Genomic DNA, 24462 nt, shown 5'->3' with positions numbered 1-24462 from the left:
CGAGGAGGAAATTTCTATATTCCGTGTTAATCGGTTGCTAATATATTAATCAAGCTAAAATTTTTTTGATTGTCGACAATTTTTGATGTATATATATAAAACAGATACTACATTATCAAGAAATTGCTATCGGGAAGAATATTATGTCGTAAATAATGCGATGATTAAATGTGGCATTAATTAAATCTTAATTACTGTTCCTTTAATATTAAAGTATTGAATCATATTTATTTGATTTTATTTTTTTGCGTTTATAGTAAAAATTATGCTATTTTAGTATCATGTGTTTGTTGATTGTATTGCGTTCGAGAAATCATTATGTATATGAAACCGTTATGTGTAGATATGATGCATAGATATTTGGTTAAAACGCGATTAGTATTCGCAGCATATACAGCATGGGATATGAGAGAGAAGAATATACAAGATCAATATTTTCAAATTTTTCCACGCTTATATACACGATATTATTATTATATTAATGTTCATTATCATAAATACTAAAATAGCAAATAAATTATTTTTTCTATATTGTAAAAAATAAAATCATATAAATTATATATATATATCTCACTATCACAAAGACAAGAAAAGCAATTCATTTCACACATAAGTAATAAATAAAATAAATAAATTATAAGTTACTTACCATCCGTCGTTAGCATTTCCGGGTCCTTTCTTCTTCTTCGTTTTTTTGTTCACTTACACAATACTCGCGACAATACGATTAATTACGATCACTCGCACACTAGAATACGATAATCACCCAGCGTTTTGCACAGCACTTCCGACATTAATCATCGACACGTGTTATACACTTAATGATTCGTTATAATTCTGGAAAAGTCAACAATTAATTCATTCACATTAATAAATCATTGATGTATCTAAATTTTTATAACTTTAATTATTCGATCACTTATATGTTATTTCGCGATCTTGATTCGAGAAATGTGTAATAAATTATTTAAATCGTCTATGTATCTAATTAAATCTGATATAAATCGTTTATAAATTTGTCTAAAATGTGGTGCGATACATACTCGATTCTAATTGTAAGAATTAAAAAAGTAATTATTCTTGCAAAGATCGGAATAAAACTTTAATTTATAATCACACATCTCTAAATCGCACGAAATGCTTGTTATGATATCCTCAAATAATCGTCATCGCGATATTCGTGTCTTTATTACTAGAATTAATTAATCGCGCGGAAATAAGTTAAACTTTTACGATCATAGCGAATCATAGCGTTTAACCTCACCGATTACCTTTCGCGATCACATTCCAAAGAATAACACGAAGATAATACACAGACGCGGCGATTCATACCGCTCATACCGCTGCCTACCCCTTCCAGTCTCACCGCGTGAATGACAACAAAGCCGATCGAATATAAATGCCGAAGGCCGAAGACGTGTTTTTTTGTTACTACTACGAAATATTTAAATATTTAAATATATATATATATATATACACATAAAATTACGAAGTAATAACGAAACGGATCGAGAGTTTAAAGTAATGAAAAGATGCGATATATTAACAATTAATTAATAATTTTAAGAAATTCGAAAAATATAATATTCCACAATTCATATTCTGTTAAATATTTTGTAGTAGTAACAAAAAGACATACGTCTTTGGCTTTCGGCGTATTAATGTTTATATTCGATCGACTTTGTTTTCATATATATACACAAAATCACAAAGTAATAACGAAACGATGGATCGAGAGTTTAAAGTAATGAACAGATGCGATATATTAACACAATTAATTAATAATTTTAAGAAATTTAGAGAATATAATATTTCACAATTCGTATTGTGTTAAATATTTCGTAGTAATAACAAAAGAACATACGTCTTTGGCCTTCGGCCTTCGGCGTATTAGTGTTTATACTCGTCTTGTTGTCATTCACGCGGTGAGACTGGAAGGGGTAGGCAGAGGTATGAGTCGCCGCGTCTGCGTATTATTTTCGCGTCATTCATTGGAACGCGATCGCAAAGAATAGTCGGTGACGCTAAACACGATGATTCGCTATGATCGTAGAAATTATCAACGATTAACTCATTTCCGCGCGATTAATCAATTCCAGTAATAAAGACAGTATCGCGATTATTTGATGATACCATAGCAAGTATTTCGTGCGATTTAGATATGAGAATTAAAGCGGAAAAAAGTCAATTATAAATTAGTTTTATTTTGAAATTTACTTGTGATAATTACTTTTTTAATTTGTAAAATCGCGATTTATTTCTCATCGCACTTTACATCTATGATCGATTTCAATATAATTTGCTCATTTTCTTCCATCGAGATTGCAAATTAATGTAATTCGGATGATTCAAATAATTTAAAATCTTGATATATCAACCAATTATTAACAAGTTTATTTCGTGAATATAAGACAACATATAATTATATGTTAGATAGTAATACATAGATCTTATACATTAGATCTAATACATAGAACATGCATATATAAAATACACACACACATTGTGATACGAAATACTTGCTTTAATAACTTGCCAGCACATTGTATGTACGTAATAATGCTTGTGTCGCGTTTGATTAATATCGGAAATGCGGTTGAGCGATCATTGTATTCGAGTGATTAGTGAGCGAGTAACAGTAATTAACCGTGTTGTCACAAGTGCGTGTTATGTGAGTGCCATAAAGGAGAAGCAAAGAAGGGAACAAGAGAGAAGGAGAAAGCATGCATGAGGCGACGACGGAGCAACTATAGAAGGTGAGTGATATACATATAATTTATCTATTTTATATCATCGTGTAATATAATATAATAAAAGAAACATGACCGAAAATTCTCTAGAGATATATGTATATGATATATATTAGAGGCTTTACTTTGAAATTTTTACAATATTTAAATAAAAAATTTTCTCTTTATAATAATTAATTATAATAATAATTATAATAATTTATAATAATTATTTTTATATATTTATATAAATAATTCAATATTTTTTATTAAAGATTATATATAGTGTTATAAATATACATATTGCTCTACTTTTCTATAAAGAGACGGTATATGTTTTTATCAAGAATTAATAAAGATAAAAAGACGAAAATTGAATGAATTCTCTCTCTAAAAAAAATTGTATGTTTCTGAGTTCTGAGATAAATTATTTACGATTAATATACCGGCCGAAATGCATGCAAGAATCGAAAGCTCGATCACGGCAATAATATCGTGTAAAGGGGAGATGAGAAATAGAATGAGAGAGATTTAAACGGCAATGTCGACCATGAAACAAGTGGAGAACATGCTGCGTACATGAAGTCACCTAACTCGGTCGGGTCAGCCGGCTTATCCTCCACTTCTCTGTTCTCTCCGATCCTTCATCACAGATCAGAACGTATCTATATTTGCTCGTATACGCATTATAAACGGGAGATCTTATGGGAAATAGAAAGTAGGCACGCGACGTTCGTAGTTGCTCCATGTGTTTAGCTTATCTGAAATTTACGAGCCGAGTTGCCTCGTAATTATCATTGTAGAAACTCGTGTCAGAGAAAAAGAGGAACATATGATACGAAGGTAGATACAGAGGGAGTAGAGAGAAACATAGAGAAACTACTTTGTAGCGCGTATCTCGAGGTCGTAAGCTGTGTAATTGCTACGGCGCGTTTACTCGGGCATCTGTTTACCCACTTCGATCGCGAAATGCGCCGAGCTGTAAAGCTTATTCGAGATCGCTCGAATCGGTTTCCATCTCGGTAAAAGAGCGTGCTTATTACCCGCATAAACGGCCTGCCGATTGGTATCTGCCGCGTATTAATGACGTTACCACGAAGTTGTTTCGCAACGATTCACTGTAGTAGCCTCGATAATTAGGAAGAAAAGTACCATTACTGCATGAGATGGATAGTGACATCGATGTCACGTTGTGTGAGAAAAGCGCATCGATCTCAAGTAACATCTCGATATATCCAGCCTCGATTTCTAATATCTGATTGTACCGACAACCTGTTATTAAGATTCTGAGTGCAACATCGCGCGTTTCGCAGACCCTTTCACGTTTTCAAGTGTCTTTTCTAGAAGAGGAAAATGTTGGCTGGAGATTGTATATCTTTTAATGCGAATCGACTGCAAAGACTCGAAAGGATATTGAAAGGTAGATGATAGAGTGGGGCGCGCAATAAATCGGCGAAACGTCACGATGTAGAAAAACAAACGGATTCGCTTCGTCTCACTGTTTCTTTGTCGTGGGACCGATGACACACCATTGGTCTCAACTATAGCTTCTGGATCCACTGCTCGATTACAAGGCCCAACTCGACCGTCTGCGACGCGGCCTTGCGAAATTCGTGGCAAAAAATGTCTGCTGATCCTCCTTCACCACCCCCTCTTCCCTATCCTTGCACCATCGTTCACCTCGTTTCTTCGTTCATAAATTTTATTAGAATCAAGATTGTGTTTTTAAGATTTCACAGATGATTACTATTCCAAATTATAATATATATTGAATATAAAATTGACACGTGTGATTTCTATTGCAAAATACGTTTCGGTAGTTCGTTGACAAGAGAGAAAATAGATTAGATCTCTGAAACTCGACAAATCATTCTTGAGATGCTATCAGTACATGCTTATTATTTGATAAATTTTGTTGCATTTTTATAATTATGCTGCTATTTATAAATCTAAATGTAAATATCTACAATATATTTAATAATTTATTTTTCTCTTCTTTTTAAGAAACTTTCTTTTCATTTGTTGCTTATCTATAATTTTAAATTTAATATAATTTTCAATTTAAAAAAGATTCATAAAATATCAAATGTCAAAAAAGATATTCAATTTTAAATTAATTATTTAAATTTCTGCAAGTTTTTTTAAACAATATATGGAATTATCGCGCGCGTTGAGATCGATAGTCAGCAAAATGTAAAAATGCAACGATCCCCTTGAGAATTTGAAACCGCAAAATTCATTCCGCAAGGTCCAGATCATTAGTAGCGGAGCTAGGCGAAAACTCTTGCCATTCTCGTGCAGTCAATTAGCCGAATTGATTACCAGACACCCGTGACTTTGGTCGTTATAACGATCCATTCCTATTACTTGCCCCGAATGCCTAGCGTGCCATCGGCTAAGCGGTATGCAGAACAGCGAGGATACAGCGAAAATCGGGACTAAAAAAAAAATAAATCGAGCCATTGAACATTCTGCAGCTTTGTCGAGACGCGCTCACACATCGCGCGTGTACATTAGCGTGTCTCGTCCCTTTTTTTCCACGTTTTTTTCTCTTTCTCTCCTTTCCTTCCTCGATATTCTCGTCATAATAAAAGATTCTGTTCCTCCCTCTATAACGCCGGTCCGCCTCTATCGTTTCGAGCAAGCAACGGCAGCGTGTTCGAGCAGGTTCTCAGGAATTCACGACTCATGCGGCGACCGGGTGTTCAGGTGAAACGGATAATGGCATTTAACGAATAGGAATCGCGTTGCACCGGGTGCACCGAGCAGGTCCAAATTACCGGGTTGGGCTAATGTACAAATGACGTCCGATGACGATCGTGGATATTGTTCTAACATCTTTCTCCGAGCGCATTATTCCGTGAGAACACGACCCGCCTCTTTTTTCCATTTATTATTCTAGATGGATATCGAGCCATATTTTCGTAGATTCTAATTGTCTTAATTTTTCAACTTGTCATTCAATAAATCAAGTTAAGCTCATAATCGATTTTTTTAAGTTAAATTGATTGATTTAATTTAAAAAAAATATAATATATACATGTTAAGAATTTTTTAAATTGATCTTTATTATTAAATATAATAATTAATCTATAATCTATAATAATCTTTAATTGATCTTTATTATTACATATAATAATTAATCTATATTATTGAGATGTTGATGTGCGTATATTTCCGATAGAAAGCATATTATATACATCATATTCTTCCACGTATAGAGATATCAAGACAAATAGATCATTTCGCAAAAAAAATGATGTAATTAACATGCAATATAGCAATCGCAGAATTAATATGCAAGTTCAAACACATAATCGCTCGCAAAGGGGTGCAAGAAGAGACGAATTGAGATGATAGAGAAAGAGATGGCGGAGTAAGAGAAGTGACTCTTCTCATCTCTGAAAACTGGTCTGGTGCAGTTGCGGTCTTAGGAACAGAGGAGAGTCGAAGGAGCTGCATTCCCTAGTAATTAGTCTTACCCATAAATTACTGGCTATTTCGCGTCTGTGTTGGTCACGAATCGGTAACACCCGTTCCCTTCCGCCACGTTCCAACTTCCCCCGCCGCTCTTCCTGTGCTTTTTCGTATTGGTTTTGGTCACTCAAAATTTCTCTCTCGTGGAAATGCAACGACGCGACGAACACATCTCAAGACTCATGAACATAAATTTGTAAAATCTTGATCGTCTTGTTGACGTTTTTCTTATATGCGTCTTTTCTATAAATTATTTCTTATACGCTTTCTTCGGTATCTTTTAATTAAATATGGATTTGCACGTAATTGACTTCTCTCTCTTGAATAAGAATTTACATAATTTTATTACAAAATTATGTAAATTCTTTCGATCGTCTATTAACATCTCTAACTCTGTCAAAAACATGTCAACATTTTTTCTACGCGATATCGCGTATGAATAAAATATCTAAATAAGTACAGTTGGACTATTTAGAGGCGGAAGGTTCCAAGTGCCGGTAGATCCGGCACTCTGTATGGGAACGAAACGGGCTCATCTTTGCCGTAGGTCCGCGGACCTGTTCTGGACCGAGCGGATCTCTCGGGGCGCCGAAGAAAGGGGCACAGGACCCCGCTGCTAAATGAGCTGTAATATGGACCCCCGCTGAATCTCTCCTCTTCCCGTCGGCCCTCCTTGAACCATACTCCGAAACATTTCTCCTCCCTTTCGTCGTCGCTTAAAACCACTCACGCTGTTTGGTCCGCCGGTTATGATATGACCACATGAGACGACTTCTTCTGCTGTCGACTCTTCCTGCAATATTTTTGCTTCCCGGCTCTCCTTAATTTTTTTTATCTCCTGCTTTTTCATCGCCGCTATTATCGCTCTCGTCTCTATCACTGGGACCCCATCAATGACTGCTCCATTCCTGAGATCGCGCGCTGAAGAAAAAAAAGAGAAATACTTATGAAAACATTATGAGGCAAATAGAAGATTTAAAGCGAATTATTATAGCATTAGCTTTCTTTAAGAGATCAATTTGTCGAGTGAAAATGTTTCTGAAAAGCCTGCTTTATTGATATTAAATTAGAAATAAAAAAAGGATAGATCTAACAATATAAAAGAAATGCCGTTTTTGCTATTGAGTGAACTAGTTCACAGTCTCTTTTTCCAACTATTATTCCAGGAAATAACGGCGAATGTGGTCGTGACACCGAGAACTATTTCTTGCAATGCTGTTCGGTCAATGAAGCAGTTGACCCACGACTTGCCGGTTGATGCAGTAATTAGGCCAATCATTTGATCGGCGTTGCAACCGGTAAATCGATCGATGACACGGAAACGGATTGCAAAGAACGATTAATTAAGCTTCTAATGAAACTCTGTCGATTTTATTAGACGCGCGAAATTTCTCAAGATCGATTACCGTTTCTTTCTCACAGATCGCACGCTACGATTATGAATGACGATTCGCGATTAAAATCGATGAGCTCTTAATGCAATTCTCAGTTCATCGGTTAGATTTGACCATTATATAGCGCAGATATAAAATTAAATGTATAGATTGCAAAATATCATCATAATAATGTATTCATGTCAGTAAACATATTCTCGAAAGCTATAATTATCGTTATACATATATATATTATACATAATGACAACCTTTAAAGGCGTGAATATCGTTGCCGAAATAGAACAATGTTAGGCTGAGAATCTTGCATGTGTATGATTGAATCGCGTCTGCTGTAATAGAATTCGGAGCGACCGATACTCCGAAACGGTGAAGTGCTCGGGAACCGGTAAAGGCTGCGGCCGCGAGCGCTCGCGGCTTTGTCGTGGCGGTGGAGATGAAAAGGATGTAGCGAGCCACACGCCGACAGCTTAAGCCCTCAATAGCCCTCTACGATGGTGCAGCGTGTACCGAAGCCATGATACGGCGGGAAGAGGCGAGATGGAAGGAGCGGGTCGCCGGTCGAAAAGGAGGAAGAGAAAAAGAAGCGAGGGTGAGATGCGAAGAAGGGACCGGCCGTGGCGAGGTGGCGGCGGGAGGGAAAAGGGGGTCGAGGCAGCTACCGAGCGGAGAGAGCTCGCCTTCACAAAGCATCAGAATGGGACTTACCGGGGCCCCGTTATTAGCCCTTACTCGTTTCGTATTCGTATTGGTAAGGGTCGCGTGAGAAAGAGAGAGAGATCACAGATCTTCTCTCGCGTCGAGCCGCGCGCGCGCGAGAACACACACACAAACACGAATCACTCTCGTGTGTCTCATGCGAAGGTGGACGATGGCGCGGAAAATGTCAGTGTCATCGATACCTGCTTTTCTCGTGGCGCTTCCCGAGCTGAGAACTCATCATCCGGTAAAAGAGTTCTCTTTGTCGCTATTGGCAAAGGAAAGAGGGATAGGAGAGCGATATGTCGGGCGAGATTCACTTGACAAGGCGCAGCGAAATCCTTATTACAGGAATGAGAGGATAAGAGGGTAGTAGAGGGATAAAAAAGGTATATTCGAGCGTAGGAGAGATTTCTAGATAATCTTCCGCTGGAATCCTTTATTTTAGGAGCAGTAAATTGTGGAGAAGTTTTTCTTTAGTTTTCTTTAAATTTTATCACGTCATATGTTATCATAATAAGTTAATTATTATTTTCATAAATAATAACTCTGCATAATTTTCTTAATTCAGATATAAATTAAAATAGAAAATTAATTTCATGTAACTCAAACATTATTATATATATTTTTTAAAAAAGTATATACATTTTCAGAATTAATTTAGTATAAACTTACATGATTTTTTATTTAACATTTTAGTTATATTCTATCTTTGTGATTTATTAATGCTCTTGGATCATAATACTATCGCTCGCGTCGCCTAGCGTTAATCACCTTGACATTGCGCGTTCGAATCCGAAAGATCGAGGCACATGATCGTACCTCCCTCCGTAGGATCCTAGGCATTGGAGCAGAGAGGAGCCCACGCAAGCGGCTTCTCGTGCCCAGCGGGTTCCGTAGGCGAGTTAAAAGAGGAAAAGAGGGGTTCGGTTGCGTCTCGTTGCCGCCGAGCGGCGCTCACCTGCCTAGTCCGCAACAGTCTCATACAGTTCGCTCCGGCCAGGAGCTTCGCTGGCGATCGCAGACATCTCTCGCTGTCTCCCCTACCATCTCGATTTTTCCACCTCCGCAGACTCTCTCACAGGTTTTCCACTCTTCTTTCCCCACTCTTCTCCTCTCTCTGTAATTTCCGTCCATGTGTCAGCTTCCCTTCGATCTTGTTCCCACTTACAATTTTTTGCACATGTTGCAGAAAATCAGCGAGTCTATTTCCCGCGATTGATTTGCTCGAATTTGAAATTGAAATTTCTTTAACGTCTTCTTCCAAGGGGATGATTTCCTCCCTGAAGATTGCATCTCTTCGAAAAACGGCGAAATCGAGGATGCACCCGTTGCCAGCTTCGGTGGCGGTGGTCTCGCGGCAGCGGTGATGATTGTTATGGTGACGGTGGTGGTGGTGCTGGTGCATGGTGAAGAAGAAAAGGAAGAAGAAGAGGAAGAAGAAGAAAACGGCGTATCTTGGTGGGGGCAGCTCTTCTCTCTGCTCTCCAGAATTCTGTTGGTGGGGGTAAGGCAACACTCAAAGATCGTGGTGACGTAGTTCTGGCAGGAACGCGACGCGTTTTTGTCCACGTAGCAAGAAAAGAGAACTTTCCTACCTCTGTGCCTTACGTAGTCGGCACTTTTGAGAGAGAGAGAGAGAAAGAAGGGGCAAGACACGGAAGTAGAGAAAGCGAGGAGAAGGAAGAGGACGTCAAATACTTCGACAGAGAGAAAAAGGAAGAGGGAGCTAGCGAGAGAGAAAGATCCAGAGAGAGAGAAAGAGAGAAAAGGAAAGAGAGGGGTGATTAGAGTGGGGGGAAAAAAGAAGAGGCTGATGATTCAAAAGACCGGAAGTCAGTGGTCCTCTCTTTTCCGGATCTTTCTTGAATTGCGTGCCCCTTTTTCGCAATCTTGAAGACTCTTACAACAAACTTTGCATCTCTCAAGCACCCTCAGTGCGATATGACCATGAGGATCAAGCGCACATCACGATCGTCGTGGTTGCGTGATCTTGAAGACGTACCTTCGCTTCACAAGACGTGTCAAGAAACGCAACATCGAGAATAACTCTTGTATAGGAACACAACAATCGAGAAGAACGAAGAATTTCGCGCGTGGCAAGTGAATCTTCGGCAACAGATGTAATTGTTCTTCAACATTATTCGGTTGACATTCGTTCTGAAATAAAGTCTATCAGGGAAACTGCGGAAACTCGTGGAAATTGGTTCGAAGATTTCAAACAATTTCGAACGATATTCTGCGAGCGAATAATTAAACGTTGTAATGTCAAGTTTTATTGGAAGGATCGACAAGAGGATCGCGCGGTTGAGGGGATAGTTTGAGTCAGTTCACCTGCTAATATTCGACCACGAAGGTGAAATCTAGCAGAAGATATACCGTGAATTCGCGACGATTCGCATTCTATCAATTTCGCAATCGAGTACAATTGAACATTCATGAACATTGCTGTTGCATTCGATTTCGTTTCGTGATTTTCATCGATAATCAGTGAACAGAGCGGGCAAAGAAAACATAATCGGTAATCTTCCGAAGTGTGCTACCAGGTGCGGAGGGGATGGAGATGCGTTCCGTTCTTGTGGCAATCTGCCTTCTCCTTGTCACCCCTATCACCGGCTCTTTCTGGTGAGTGACTCATCTTGTTCAATATATCTCTTTTTTTTTCGCTCTGGCTGCTGCATATATTCTTGTAAAATCATGTATTTATATTGAGTTTTTATTAAGTGAATAGAGCGAAATCAATCAAACGCAATGTGTCAAAATTTCTCTTAACGGTTTTTATTATTTTTTAATTAAAACTTTTATATTAAAAAAGTAAGTAATTTATCGTTTGGTTTCGCTCCCTGCTTTGTGCATTTTTGCCTTTATGAATTTTATTTGTCTAATCGAACAATTGCAAGCAGTCACGACACAGATGTCTGATATGAGATAAAAGAATTACACTTAGAACAATGCGAACATTTGTTGGGTGCACAACGATAATTTATATCACATCTTACGAACACAAAAAAGAATCTTCATACATACCTCTCGGTTTTATGAATCTGACGCATAGTAAATGAAAACGTTTCTCACTATTTTCAACCTGATTATCTTAACGCTCGGGGACGACGGTTGCCTCCACGATAGGAATAACAACGCGTTCTCACTTCCCTCGTCGAAGTCTCTCAAAAGTGAGATAAAGAGTGACACGTAACAGCCTGGCATGTCCTTAGCACCGTAACACGTGACGGCCATAAAAACGAGGGTTAAAACAAACATAAGTTATATGTATCTGGTATCTCTGGTAGCTCGCATTGCTTACGCTAGGTAAAAAAAAGAAAATATAATTCCTTTTTTTTTTAAGAAAGAAAAGATCCATTTAAGATACGTGACTAACTTGCTGTAACGAAGAGAATCGAGTGACACGTTTGCGATTTCGTTAACTTCACGGCTTTATTTTCGTTGCAATTTTCTCTTATGCAGTTTATTAGCTCGCGTTAAATTTTATATCAAAGTACTACAGCTTAATTTACATATTTTAATTCCTTATGTGAGAAAATTCTCATTGCGTTTAACGTCGGTTTTGACTAATTGCTATAGTTTCGCTTTAATAACGACTGTATCTTAAATCTTGCGTAAGCATTGCAATGCATTATATACGAGATTTGTCGCTTAGTTGCATTAATGCGCCAATACTTGGCGAACGTGAAGAACTAACGAGTGCGCTCCAGTTTCGAGGTGCGTCATCTGGGTTATCAATTACATCGCACGTTACGCGCACGTAAGAGATGAGTAATGGCGCTATAAATCCTCCTTTGGTAGTTATCCATGCTCTTATAAGCAGACTGTATCTCGAGATTTATGGCTTCATCTTGCGCTAACGTAAGTCGCTTATTATTGACGGCGCGCAAAATGCTTCTTTAAATATCTCTTTATTTCCGATCATGATCCTAAGTGAAATCTTGGCCTATTTATGAATTATTCTATTTCTGCTTGTCCTTAAACTATAATATTATGATTTTGTTTCGGTTGACGAACGAGAGAGAGAGAGAAAGATTCTCTGGAGTATCGAACGTAACGCGAAATCAGGTGACACTTTCGGTAGCTGCGTGACTGAAATCCAATTTATCTCGACGAGTAATAATAAATCACTCGGTAGTGCGACACATTCGCTGTGTACTACACTTTGTTATGCAAATGTTTACACGATGATAGACCGTTATCGTGCCCGTGTCACTCGGGATTACACAGCATCCGGAGACGGACCATCTCGTAACTATCTTTTAACGAGCGTAGAGTGAACTTTGCGTGCATCATAACAAAGTGAAAATTATTTAATTACTATTCTCTATCGAAATCAGCGTAAAATTAATTACTGCCTGATTATTACCTGATTATTAAACAAAAGAAATTAATTCCAGTCACGTGGGTCGTAAATTCTTTTGTGTGACGAGTAAAATGATTTTTCGAATACGGGATAACCAGGATTGTTCTTCGCAGGATAACTCTTAGGGACGAAGGAGGAGAGATCTTCTCGAGATTCGTTAAATATTTGTTTTCGATTTAAAATGGATTTCTGCGTTCTGACGATGTTGTGAGTCCGCACTTCGTTTCTGGCTCAGCCGTCGTTCATGGCGTGTTTGATAAATATATTAGGAAGATGACGGTTTGTTTTGATAACAGGTATTTAACGGTCAGACTGGAAACTGGAATCTTTTCGCTCTTTTTTCCTCTACGTGCTTCGTGCATAATTTGCAAGTTAATCCACTATTATCGCGAAGATATATATCGCATTATTTTATATTATTAGTTTCAGCTAATCGCGACGCACATGATAGGTACACAAATTTAATCTCACACATAAATAGATCTCATAAATTTATTAGAATTAATTATTTATATCTGAATTATTTATTTACCCCTCTATATGTACTGGGGGTTTTATAAATATGAAATTTTCTTTTTCTTTTTTTTTGTTAAAAAAGTGAAAATAACTTTATTCTTTTATTATGATATTTTGATATTGTTGAAAATACTAGAATATAAATATATGACTATGATAAATATATAACGACTTAATAAATTAATGTCGATGCATAAATATTACTTTGTATGAAAAAGTCACATGGAATGATTAAGAACATTAGCGTTGCTTTGCTGTGATTTTATTGATTCTATACTCACACATTGTATTAATATATTTAAATTGGATGAAAATAATTTGGAATATCTCCATAGAGCAGAGTTATATATAAGATTAAGAAATGTTGAAATGAAATAATGGAGATTCGCAAAAATGTTTCGAGAGCCGGTGAGATTCGTCATCCCTGCGATCCTCATTCCTGCGGAATGCCATCCCTGCTCTGAAAATATCGCGAGGTCCATAAATCAGTCTCTCGTACGATCGTTCGTCATCGAGTCGCGCATTACGCCCTTCTCGCGAATCCTCCTAGGGCCCGCGAGGACCCGGAGCCCCGATTATCCGATTGGAACCGGATTCCCTTTCGTCGATCGGCATTCCTCGGTTTTTTCGCGACGAATCCCGCTTCATCTCCCTCTCGTTCTCGTGTGCTCGCGTCCAAACGCCGCGTCCCTCCGTCCTTGTCGCGCGGTCCTCTGGGAACGAAGGGACTCACGGAGAAGCCGGAGGAGGATGGGCGATTCACGAGGGGACAAAGACGACCAAGTGGAGGAGTAAAGAGGTAAAGAAGTGAGCGAGGATGGACAATGGTCTCGCTCAAAGCGTCACCCGTAAATCTCGTTGAGCGCGTATAATTTGTAAGTCGACGGGAGCCCCCTTACGCTCTCTTCTACCTCCCCTTCTCCCCTTTTCGTCCTCCGGCAACCGCGTCGCCTGCGTTTCTTCCCTTTCTCGCTCCGAGATCCGGGGAGCCTTAACCGAGGACCGGAGATACACGGAGTTTGTTCCACGTTCCTACGCAGCTTTCGTTCCAATCGCGTATCCCTTGGCGACTGCATTTCTGCGGAGTGCTACATATTGAACATGATACATTATCGGTTTTTATATCGGATAAAAAAACAATATGCGCGATCGTGAAAATCATACAATTTTTTATCTTTTAAGATTTTGTTTTTATTCAGGGATCAAATATAAAATGAGAGGGAGCTTAATTAAATAATGTATTTTTTTGCCATATAATCAGCTGTCAAATGTATACATTGTTTACTCCGAAAAATGAAGAAAATGCAGGCTCTTTGTCAGCGCATATAATTCTAAAAATATGAGAATCAGATGAGCGAGTCAAATAGTCTCCGTATTTTAAGAGCAACACATGTTAATTAATTGTTCAATCATAATATCGAGAAATCACGCAAATATCGAATAAATTTCTATAATCATGGTAATAAATAATATAGCAGTTCAGAAAAGAATGACGTTTAACGTAAAAACAATTCTTATGCAAATAGGAAACAAATTTCCACAGACACTTCCCTCTTACAATTATATTTTTTGATGATCTCATTTACGGAGTTTGATGCGATTTTTCCGTCGCTAATCTACGATCTTTTGAATTACATTTTTCTGGAATTTCCGTAAAATTGAGGGGATTATACCGTGATTATCAATTACGTTACGGGCCATTCCGATTTTCATACGAGGCGGTCATCGTGTCCGCGATTCGCGTTAATAAGTACGCGCGTTTTCACGCGTCGCTTCGTCTCTGCGATGCGGCTCGATCGAGCGGCGGATAGTCGCGCGAGATTGATCGCAGATTCCGCGGTGCGTAAGCAGGTTCGAGAGCGCGGCGAGATAAATGGACCGCATCGATGTATCGTAACGGCGATTCCCGTCGAGTCGCCGCGATAATACGATAGCGGACTCGCGAACCCGGCCAATGGGCCGCGGTGGGCAGTCCGCGGCTACCATCCCGCTGGTTGGACAAGCCGATCCGCTCCCCCACGCTCTCACCTGGACCATTCTCTCTCGCGCGTTCTCTCACCTGCCTGTATATTCATAATCATAAGACTGAGCTCTCGCCGCGTGCGTGAGCGGGCGCATGCGCTTTTAGATACATTGTGGGCAGTAGAGCTATGAGCTGTGGCTTACGGCGGAGAGCATAGGTGTGGATTTATTTAAAAAATTCGAGCATACGCGTATAATGATTCTATCGATGACGAGAACCTGTATTATACAATGATGCGTTTAATGTCTTTTTTTCTAGTTTGAATCGCGGAAGCCTCATTTTTATTCAGACTCAATTTATGTATATGGAATTATTAGTTTTTGCTCCTTCTTTTTTTCTTTTTTTTTAAGTTACAGGTAAAATGATACGAATAGATATAGATACAGACACTTATTTCTATTTTATAGATATGGATACTTATTTGTATAAATTTGCAAGAAATTTGTGTAGTAAAAGTTATATTTAATATGAAAAATTCGGGAAAATAATACATTTGATATACTAATAATTTTTCCTTTTAATATGAAGAATACGAGTTCTCTTTCTTAAAAATAGAATAAAATACGCTGTAAGCGCTTTATAAGTGATAATTTTTCGCTTGCCAGTGTGCACGTGGTTTCACAAGCGCGGATCAATATTAGCAACGGTGGGTTTGTTAAATTAAATTAAATTAAAATCAATTTAATTACACACTCTTTATGCTCTCTATAATAATTTATGACGCGTTTTGCGCAGAAAGGCATATTTTACGACACGTTTATAATGTGAATATTATTAGTCCGGATAGCGCGTAATAATTCTTGATTACTATAATTACGAGATGTAGTTACACGGTATAATTTAAACATAACTGATTGTATCGATACGGAAGCAATGACGTTGATGCTAAAGGCGATCTTATAATCATAGATATGAATTTCAGTTTCAGAACATGTCAAGCAAGATCTGAGATCTTAAATCGATTATATTTTTTATTCAATGTGCTCAATTTAATCATACAACTTTTCACCGTGTAGACAATTCGAATATAATATATACTTTCGTATATATATTGCTATAAATATCAAAAGAGCGAAAGATCTATGATTGAGATTGATTCAAATCGCAAGATCTTTCTTCTTTTTCTCGGGATATTTCTTCGCGTGGGTGGCAACGTGAAATCCTTGATCTTTGCGTTAAAGCGAGCATGCTGTCGTCTTGCGATGGTAACACAAAAACATACTTAATTCATTCCTCTTTTTTTTCAACTGCACATCCTGCTTGATATGTATCTACCATGGACGCAAAATTTCTGAATTAAATATAAGTCTCTACCATTTGTGAGGTGAAAATACGACAGAAGTATAATTCACGTGTACTATGCATGCGAGATTGATAGATACATGAGATAGATGAATGAAATTTTAAGGAACATTGCATTTTAAAAGTATTTGATGATATTAATATAACGCTATTTATTTAACTGATCTCATTCTAGCGGTTAATAGATTTAGCAGTATTAATATTAGTGTTAATAATATTGGGAGAAAATCGAATTACAAAAAACTTTATACGAGCGGTCATTTAACGGTTGTTGCAATCAACGAAACCGTTCGGTTAAGCTGTAATTACGATCGTTTCCGACAGTTTACAGTGACATTTGCCATAATCACGTACATCGCGGTAAGATGAATCGTAAAACGTTTGTGGATGATAACAGTGAGAATCTGCTACTCTAATTACGGTTTTGTCGAAGCTTTAATAATACCGTGATATCTCGGGCGGATTTAATCGATATGAATATCTTATGTAGCGAGAAGCAGACTTGCCTCGTTTTCGACTTGCTTCGTTTAATTTCATTCTCGTGGAGTACTGATAATTATCATCCGCCACTTTGTAATTTACGATTAATCTCGAGAAGCGTTATCGACCTTATATACATATAAACGTAGATGAATATAAGTAATTTAAATTTGCAATTGTGGATTATTTTGGAATCTTATCTATCGTTTGCGTAAGTATTAAAAATTTATATTATTAGCTTATCAAGGTAAATATATAATGTTCACATTTATTTATTATTATTATTATTATTATTATCATTATTATTATTATTAATACAATTATGAAATATTATTATGTCATGAATATATATTAGAAGATGCATAAAAAATAATGATTTGTTGAGATACTAATATCATATAATGATCTATACTTTTGTCGAGAAAAAAACAAATCTCTTTCTTGAACACGTTTCTGTTTTATGTATCTTTCTCACAATTGTTCATCGGCAGGGCGTGCAGTATAATATTTAAGCAGGTTCTTAAGACGGTTCTCATAGTTTGGCCTCCGTAGTTTGTTTTTTTTTCTTTTTGGCGAGCGGCACTCTAAAGAAATGCTCGATTTGTCACGAGGCGGTGCATGTCAATCATGGCCGGGTCAAAATACGGCGGACATAATAACGGCAGTGGACCGGCAATGACACGGGTATCAGAAACGGGGTGGTTAACGACGGGTGTCCGCGGTTGGGAAATGAGGCCCCTCGGCCCCTTGGCCCTCGTACTCACACACTGGCTCCTCTCTTTGCGCGAAATGCAGCATGGCGTGACGCAACAGCACGCACCACGTGCGGACCACGCACAATGCTCGTAATAATTTTCTCTCCTTCTTTCGCGCTATCGCCCTTGTTTATTTCTACCCTTCTTCCACCTCTCTTTTTTCCTCTTTCTCATTTCTCTCTTTCTCCGCCTTGACCTCCCCAGGACTCTCGCGCTTAGTCTTTCTCTGTTACGATCGCGTTCGTGTGCCTACTGTGCCTATAAATGATTTACCGGACATTCCCCCTACAGAGTGCAAAATTGGTTATGGTTTCGTTGCGCCAATGGTACGGTGTTAATGCGACTTTATGTCGGGCGTGAACAAGTACATAGCCCTTTTTCAATTTGAACCCTCAGTCATTCTCTTCGCGTTTACATTATTTTTTTTCCATTCATTTCATTCTGGTGTTCCTATGAACGAAATGTATGTTAGATAAAAATGATCGCTTTTATTATATAGGCGCTTTTGTTACACTTTTTTTGTTTGTAAATTATAATATTGAGTCCACATTAAAATGCTACACTTAAAGTTCAGAAATATTTTTAATACGGGTCCTTTCAATTAATTTCGTGAAAGATACATTTCGATTAATAATACTAATTATAGATCATGCCCCCTTTCAATGTTGCGTTTATTATTTATAGTCGATCGGTTTTGATAAAATGTTAAATCTAAAAAAAGAGAGAGAAAGAAAAAGAGAGGAAAAAGCATAATAATTTTCTGCTTGGACATGCCAAAAGAAAAATTTTAAATTGTTTCATAGCGCGTGCAGGATGCATCTGCTATGTACGGAATTTTAAAATCTCAGTGCTATCACAGATTGCTCTTTATCGGTCAGCCCCTGTTATCGATTTTATTAAGGCAAACGCATGCCATGAATAATTCGTTACGACAAGCACGAGAATTCGCGCACAAATTCCGAATCCTCGACTTTGAAGAAGTTAATTAAAAATTCGCACAATATCATGAGGTTGCTTATTTTTCTTTTTCTGTCGTTCGATTCGACGTCCAAGTTTAAGCAAAGCACGAATTCTTCAAGCGACTCACAAAAGAACTATCCAAAATGTAACCTGGTCCCGGTGACCCTTGCCACTAATTTGTTCGGAGCATTCTCAGGTTGAATCGATTTTGCTTCTTTTTCTACTTTGGAGCTCGTTCCAAATCCTATGCATGTATCCATACAGTCTATTTTTTCCTTTCTATAATTATCGTAAACTTGATCGGCTTGTATTCTAGATTTAAATATAGCTTAATTATAATATCGTGACTTAATTAAAATACCGTGATTTTATGTTTGTTAAATTAAACTTAAAAAAATTGTAGATATGTTATCGTTATAAGCCATTCGATTTTTTTGCCGAGAATTCTTTCATCATTTCGCGGTCACGAAGAAAGTGAATTAAAGTCGGGAACGAAATGAAACGGGCACGTAAAACGAGCACGCGACCAGAACCACTTTGGCACATGTAAACTCAGTGATAGAGTGGCTCCGTTTCATCGTGTTACTCTTTTTCGTCATCTGCATGGCATGACGCCGCTGTCTGTTTCACGTTGTCGAGCAACAAGAGGATGATTTAGATCGAACGCGCATATTTAGCAGCCGCGAGTTGTTGTGACTTTCTACTTCCGCTCGCCATTCCTGCATAAAGCGCTCTCTCTTTCTCATTTCTCCCCACCGCGATAATCACTTTTATCCTGTGCATCACATTCAAATGCATTTATTGTTTTTTTCTTTTTACATTTTTATTGTACTCTCGATGCACATAGTCCAAATTTTTTTTCTTTACGCGGGAGAAAATGCTTTCATTTTAAATCAATTTCTTATATGTAATCATGCTTTTACAACTGAAGAAAAATTTTCCTTTTCAATCTTTATTTCATTAATTTATTGTATACATAAAATAAATGAGAGCTAAGAAAGTCACAGTAGAATTTTATTAGCATCTAGTCAGTATATGATATAAAATTGAGGAAGTAATGATAAACTTGAAATGTTGGATTTTCTCCTGTGGTGACTTTTTCCTGTCCTAATTTTTATTTGCGATTGTGCAAAATATTTGAGGAATCTACCTGTGAGCCTATCAACTTGTCTTCTTGTTCTCTTGTTTCTTTTCGCGGACTCATTCGCTGAGAGAAACGATCCCTTTTCTTTTTCCCGTTCTATGGCAGACGTTTCTCTCTTTCTCTCGCGATCTCCTTCTTTCTCCTCCATTCGCCGTTCATTCTGCAAACCGGCCGGTCGACCGAAAGAGGCCAGCAACGTTGCTCTCGTCACTGTCTATCCGAGCAGACAGCGTGGAGCTGCCTTCGAGCAAAGTGAGGGCGTCTAATGAGGCAATAAATAAGTCGACCGCTCTAACCGGCCTCTCCACGCTTTTCGTTCGCGACGTGTCCATCGAGTTCTTTTCTTGCCTCCGCGTACGCGAGGTGGGGCCCATCTCCTCGATTCTAGTCGAGTCTTCTTCTCCTACCCTTCAGACGTTTCACTGACTCGATTGTCGTCGATTAAACCAAGTCTTCCTTCGTTTTTTCGTCTAGTATAGCGGATCCCGCGATATTTTGCGAAGGTTGCTTCGCAAGAAAAGAAATACTAAGCACGTGATTGACAGGATTGTTAAATTCGTTGCGTTTTTAAATTCGGCACGTTAGTGCTTGTCAGTGATTTTGTTTCTATTGTCATCTCAAAAGCGATAGTTGACAATATACTCGTTCTAAATGCATTGTTCGATGTCCTAAAAATTCATACGTCAACATTTTCTTACAATTAAATGTTTCATGCATGAACAAAGAATTAGTAATTTTATTTATAGATAAATACATTTTTTTGGATCTTACAATATTTTTATTCAAATCAGCTTACTTATCTTTTAGATACATAATTTTATCTAAGATTTAAAATTTTTTCCACTTCTTAATCTCAATTTTTATTCTATATATTTTTTTCTCTCTTTTTATTATTTTTAAAATATATATTCCTGACAATTATCTTAAATGAAATGAATGAAGCGTTGATATAAATACAAATGAATAATGTCAATCTGTAGAAAGTTACGAAATCGCAATCGGCACAGATGGAAGCCGAATGGCAACGTAGCTCCTGACCATTCCAACTCCCATTAATTCGCCTCCGGCGATATTAATAGTCGCGGGTGTAAAACGTCCGCATAAGCGGTGTTCATCAAACGCGACGTGTTTGCTATAACGTTGTAATTTTATTATCCGCCCCGAAGATTGATCTTTTAGTATCGATGCGCAGCGATCTTGCCGTTTATTTGACTAACCAGAGTGAGATGCGTACGGCCACTAGGAAACGATCTTTGAAGCGAAAAGGTCGAATAAACTTTCGTCTAGAGGTTACTTCTGTCTATTACTCGCAGCATACATTATTCCGGCGAAAACTATCATCAGAAATTAATCAAGTCAATAACAAATTAGTGCGATGACATCATAATGAATTTTTGTCGAGTGCGACACCGAGTTTTATTTTAATTTATTTTTTACACTTCGATCCGCGATTAATAAATCGCTATTTTTAAATTGTTTGGCCATGTGCGTATTCCAACAGAAATCTCGCAATCGATTGACAACGTTAGCGCGATCATAAAATTCATGGCAACACATTTATAACCGCGCAGCAATATTTAAATATGAATATCGTTTTATTAAGCTATTTAGAGGCCTAACTTCTCAGCATATTATATCTTAAATTAGCTATATAAGTATTATATCTTTATACGACCAGAAATTAAATGTAAACTATAATTTTGCACAAAACGCAAAAATCTAAAAATTTATTTAAATAAGTCATGTATATAAAAAAAAAAGTTACACGTAAATGTTTACTATCTTCTCAGCAGACATGTCCACATTTGTACATTTGTCTATTCTCATAAAATTTATTGTAAGGCTTTTCTACACCATCACAATTAATACAATATGTTTAACTTCTATATATATATTACTATATATTAATACAATAATGTTTAACTTCTTGCGTACAAGCGCGTAGTGCGACTTTCTCGGAAGAGCTATATCTATGTCGCTCATTCATTATCATGCGTCTAGAAGTTTGCATTCTCGCGCAAATTGATGCCGACTCGAGAAATAGTACATGCGTTAATTCTAAGAAGACTTCGCAACAGCTGGTTGTGATCTAAGAGAGCTGGAAAATACGTATAAGATATAAGATTGAGGATGTTAAAAAATAAATTATTCGAGATCGCGCGTGATGAAAAATTAAAATTACACTCGAGAGAAAAAAAATATAGAAATATATTATATGATTATCTGGTATGATTTTCATAAATTTTAATAAATTTTCTCGTATGATTAGAATAATATATATAAAAATATTTTTCGTTACGAGCAAGATATCGTTTCTTTCGGAGAATCTTTGCAGCAGAAGAAGCGTCGATGCTTGTTGTACGTCAGACTCTATCGGGACCGGGGTCCTAAAGAGGAATATCGACAAGTCGAAGTTCCTGCAGCTTGTAGTCTGTCAGTGGGTCTGATCGTCCCGCGAGACATTACATGCGCTATATTTTGCTCCAAAGAGAGAAAGAGAGAGAGAAAGACTTTTTTTCTCTTTTTTTCTCTTTTCTGCCTATATCTCTTCCTGTCTCTTTATCTCGCTCACGAAATTGCTCTTCGAGATCGAGGAATTTCTCATGAATTTCCGTTTGCGTATCGTCTCGTCTACCGTTCTTGTCCTCCTCGTCGTCGTCGTTTCTCGGTTATAGTTGCCATTCTCAGAGGTAGCAATTCTCTTCGCCCAAATGACGATGTCACTCTCGTGCACGACTCTCCACGTCGTATTATCTCCATCGCTTCTTATTCCCCGTTCGTGCAGAACGAAAAGCGGACGAGCGAGGGGCACGTCGGGCAGCGCGAGCAACCGTCCTTAACGGAATTATTGCCATTAAGGTCGTTGCATTCCCGAGAGGCCGTCGTGTGTACGCACCCCGGCATCCTACCGACGCAGAACTAATGATCTTAATTAACGTTTCGTAACGAAGGTCGCCCAGACTGTCCCCTTTCTTTTTCTTCTTCTCTCCATTTTCTTCTCTCTTCCCACCCTGCGCCCGTAATCGTTTCTCTCCTTACCTTTCCGCCTTCGTGCTCGTCCGCGCTTCTTTCTCGCTCATCTTCCTACTTCTCTTCTCCTGGTACTTTTCTGCCTCCAAGTCGTCCTCCTCAACTTCGTAGTTCCCACCGCTCGTGTGTTCACTCGGAGTCCATTCCGCTTTATTCTTCATTTTTTTTGTACTCCCAGTGCAATCATCCGGCTATCTCCTGCCTCTTCGCACCCACGGCACACTCGTTGGTTCTTTCCATTTCTAGATCGTCTGTCCCTCCCCTCGGAAACATTTCTCTCTTCTTTACGACTTCCTTTTTCGTTCATAGGATTGATTACGTCACTATGAATACGATGCACCGGAGCTTTAATTCGTATGACGTTCAAATTTAAAACGTGTTTAAATTCGAATATTGCACTTATATTCGCGTGGCATAATCGCCCTTCTTTTTTTCCTTCTTCACTAATTTTATTCTTTCTTGTTAGAAATCATAACGTAGAATCGCGAATCTCCTTGTCTCATTCGTTAGTTTCGCGGAATCACGATTTATTACTTTTCGTCACTTTTTTCTGACCATTCCGTATGATCGTTCAATCATTAATTATCGTAATAAAATTTGGTTGTTACCGCTAGATGGCTGAAAATGTCTGGTATATATTTAGAATGAGAAAAAGAAAAGAATAAGAACACTATAAAACTCGAGAATAACGACTTTTGTCGGCATAATAATTTTACATTGTGTCGATTGCAATTGCATGGCATCTCAATACAATTGCTATAATTCACTCATTGTTACCATGATAAATTATTCCTATTAAACTAATCACCGAAAGGAAGCTAGACTGGAAAGAAATGTAAAGGAATTTAGAGTCTTTTTCTTACCAATTTATTGTTCTATTATATAACTCATTAGAATGCAAGATTTAATAAGTCATGTAACAGATGCGAAAAATTAATAGCATTAAGGAATATGTCGGGAATGATAAATTTCTCAGGTAATAATAAAATAAATGCGAATTCTCTATAAATGGCGAAACTTGACTGATTTATGAGACACGATGGTTATGCGCTTAAAGAGAAATAAATTCTGATTCCAAACGCGTGTGCGATTAATCGCGAGGATCAGAGCTGCGACGAGACACAACACTTGCCCGTTATAAAGCTATCGAAGTTCTACCGAGCTCTACCAATAAGAGGAACGACGTCGGAGAAACGTTCCGTTTAATTTTACATGAGCGCAAAATCGTCTCTTCTGTCTGCGATCTGACATTGCGATCCGAAAGATATCGCGCGGCTAAATAACCGGTAGTTTGGCCGACATCACGCCAACAGAATTTGTAGCTTTCGTAAATTATCCTTCCCCTAACGCGTCTGGAGAAAATCTGAATTTATCACTATTTTGTGCAACAATATATCGTTCTATTTAATGTTCTATCGATCTATCTGTCTCAAGTATTGACCGCAAATTTTAATTTTTCGCGTTGAAGTTACTTTGTTTTTTTTTTTATCATTGGAAGATACTGTATTAATATATTTCTAATAATATTACTAAGAAATTATCAAACCTTTGAATAGATGTACAAAATGTATTTATGAAAGTTAAATT

At 37.7% G+C, this 24462-nt stretch overlaps 2 protein-coding genes across 3 annotated transcripts in view; one reads left to right on the top strand and one right to left on the bottom strand.

The window, feature by feature from the left end:
• Positions 1–11336, bottom strand: part of Wnt10 (Wnt oncogene analog 10) — a 56309-nt gene extending 44973 nt beyond the window's left edge. Inside the window, exons 1-3 of one of the 2 annotated variants that reach the window (XM_083083024.1) lie at positions 11324–11336; positions 6212–7127; positions 650–837 (exon numbers count right to left, since the gene is read on the bottom strand). The gene's annotated coding sequence lies outside the window, so the exon portion shown is untranslated. Of the gene's footprint in view, positions 1–649; positions 838–6211; positions 7128–9257; positions 9806–11323 lie in introns of those variants that run through there. The other variant, XM_083083023.1, reaches the window with a different exon arrangement.
• The window catches only part of LOC145962135 (protein Wnt-6), a 35686-nt gene continuing 20456 nt past the window's right edge, over positions 9233–24462 (top strand). Inside the window, exon 1 of the mRNA XM_083083025.1 lies at positions 9233–10921. Coding sequence (XP_082939151.1) covers positions 10854–10921 — 68 coding nt within the window. The 5' untranslated portion in view covers positions 9233–10853. The remainder of the gene's footprint in view (positions 10922–24462) is intronic.

The sequence above is a fragment of the Camponotus vicinus genome, unplaced genomic scaffold, assembly GCF_025532165.1.
Source record: "Camponotus vicinus isolate PSW18456_S1 unplaced genomic scaffold, iyCamVici1.0 SCAF_11, whole genome shotgun sequence".
Lineage (NCBI taxonomy): Eukaryota > Metazoa > Arthropoda > Insecta > Hymenoptera > Formicidae > Camponotus > Camponotus vicinus.
Note: the sequence above shows the minus strand (reverse complement) of the source record. Positions and strands in the feature narration are given on the sequence as shown.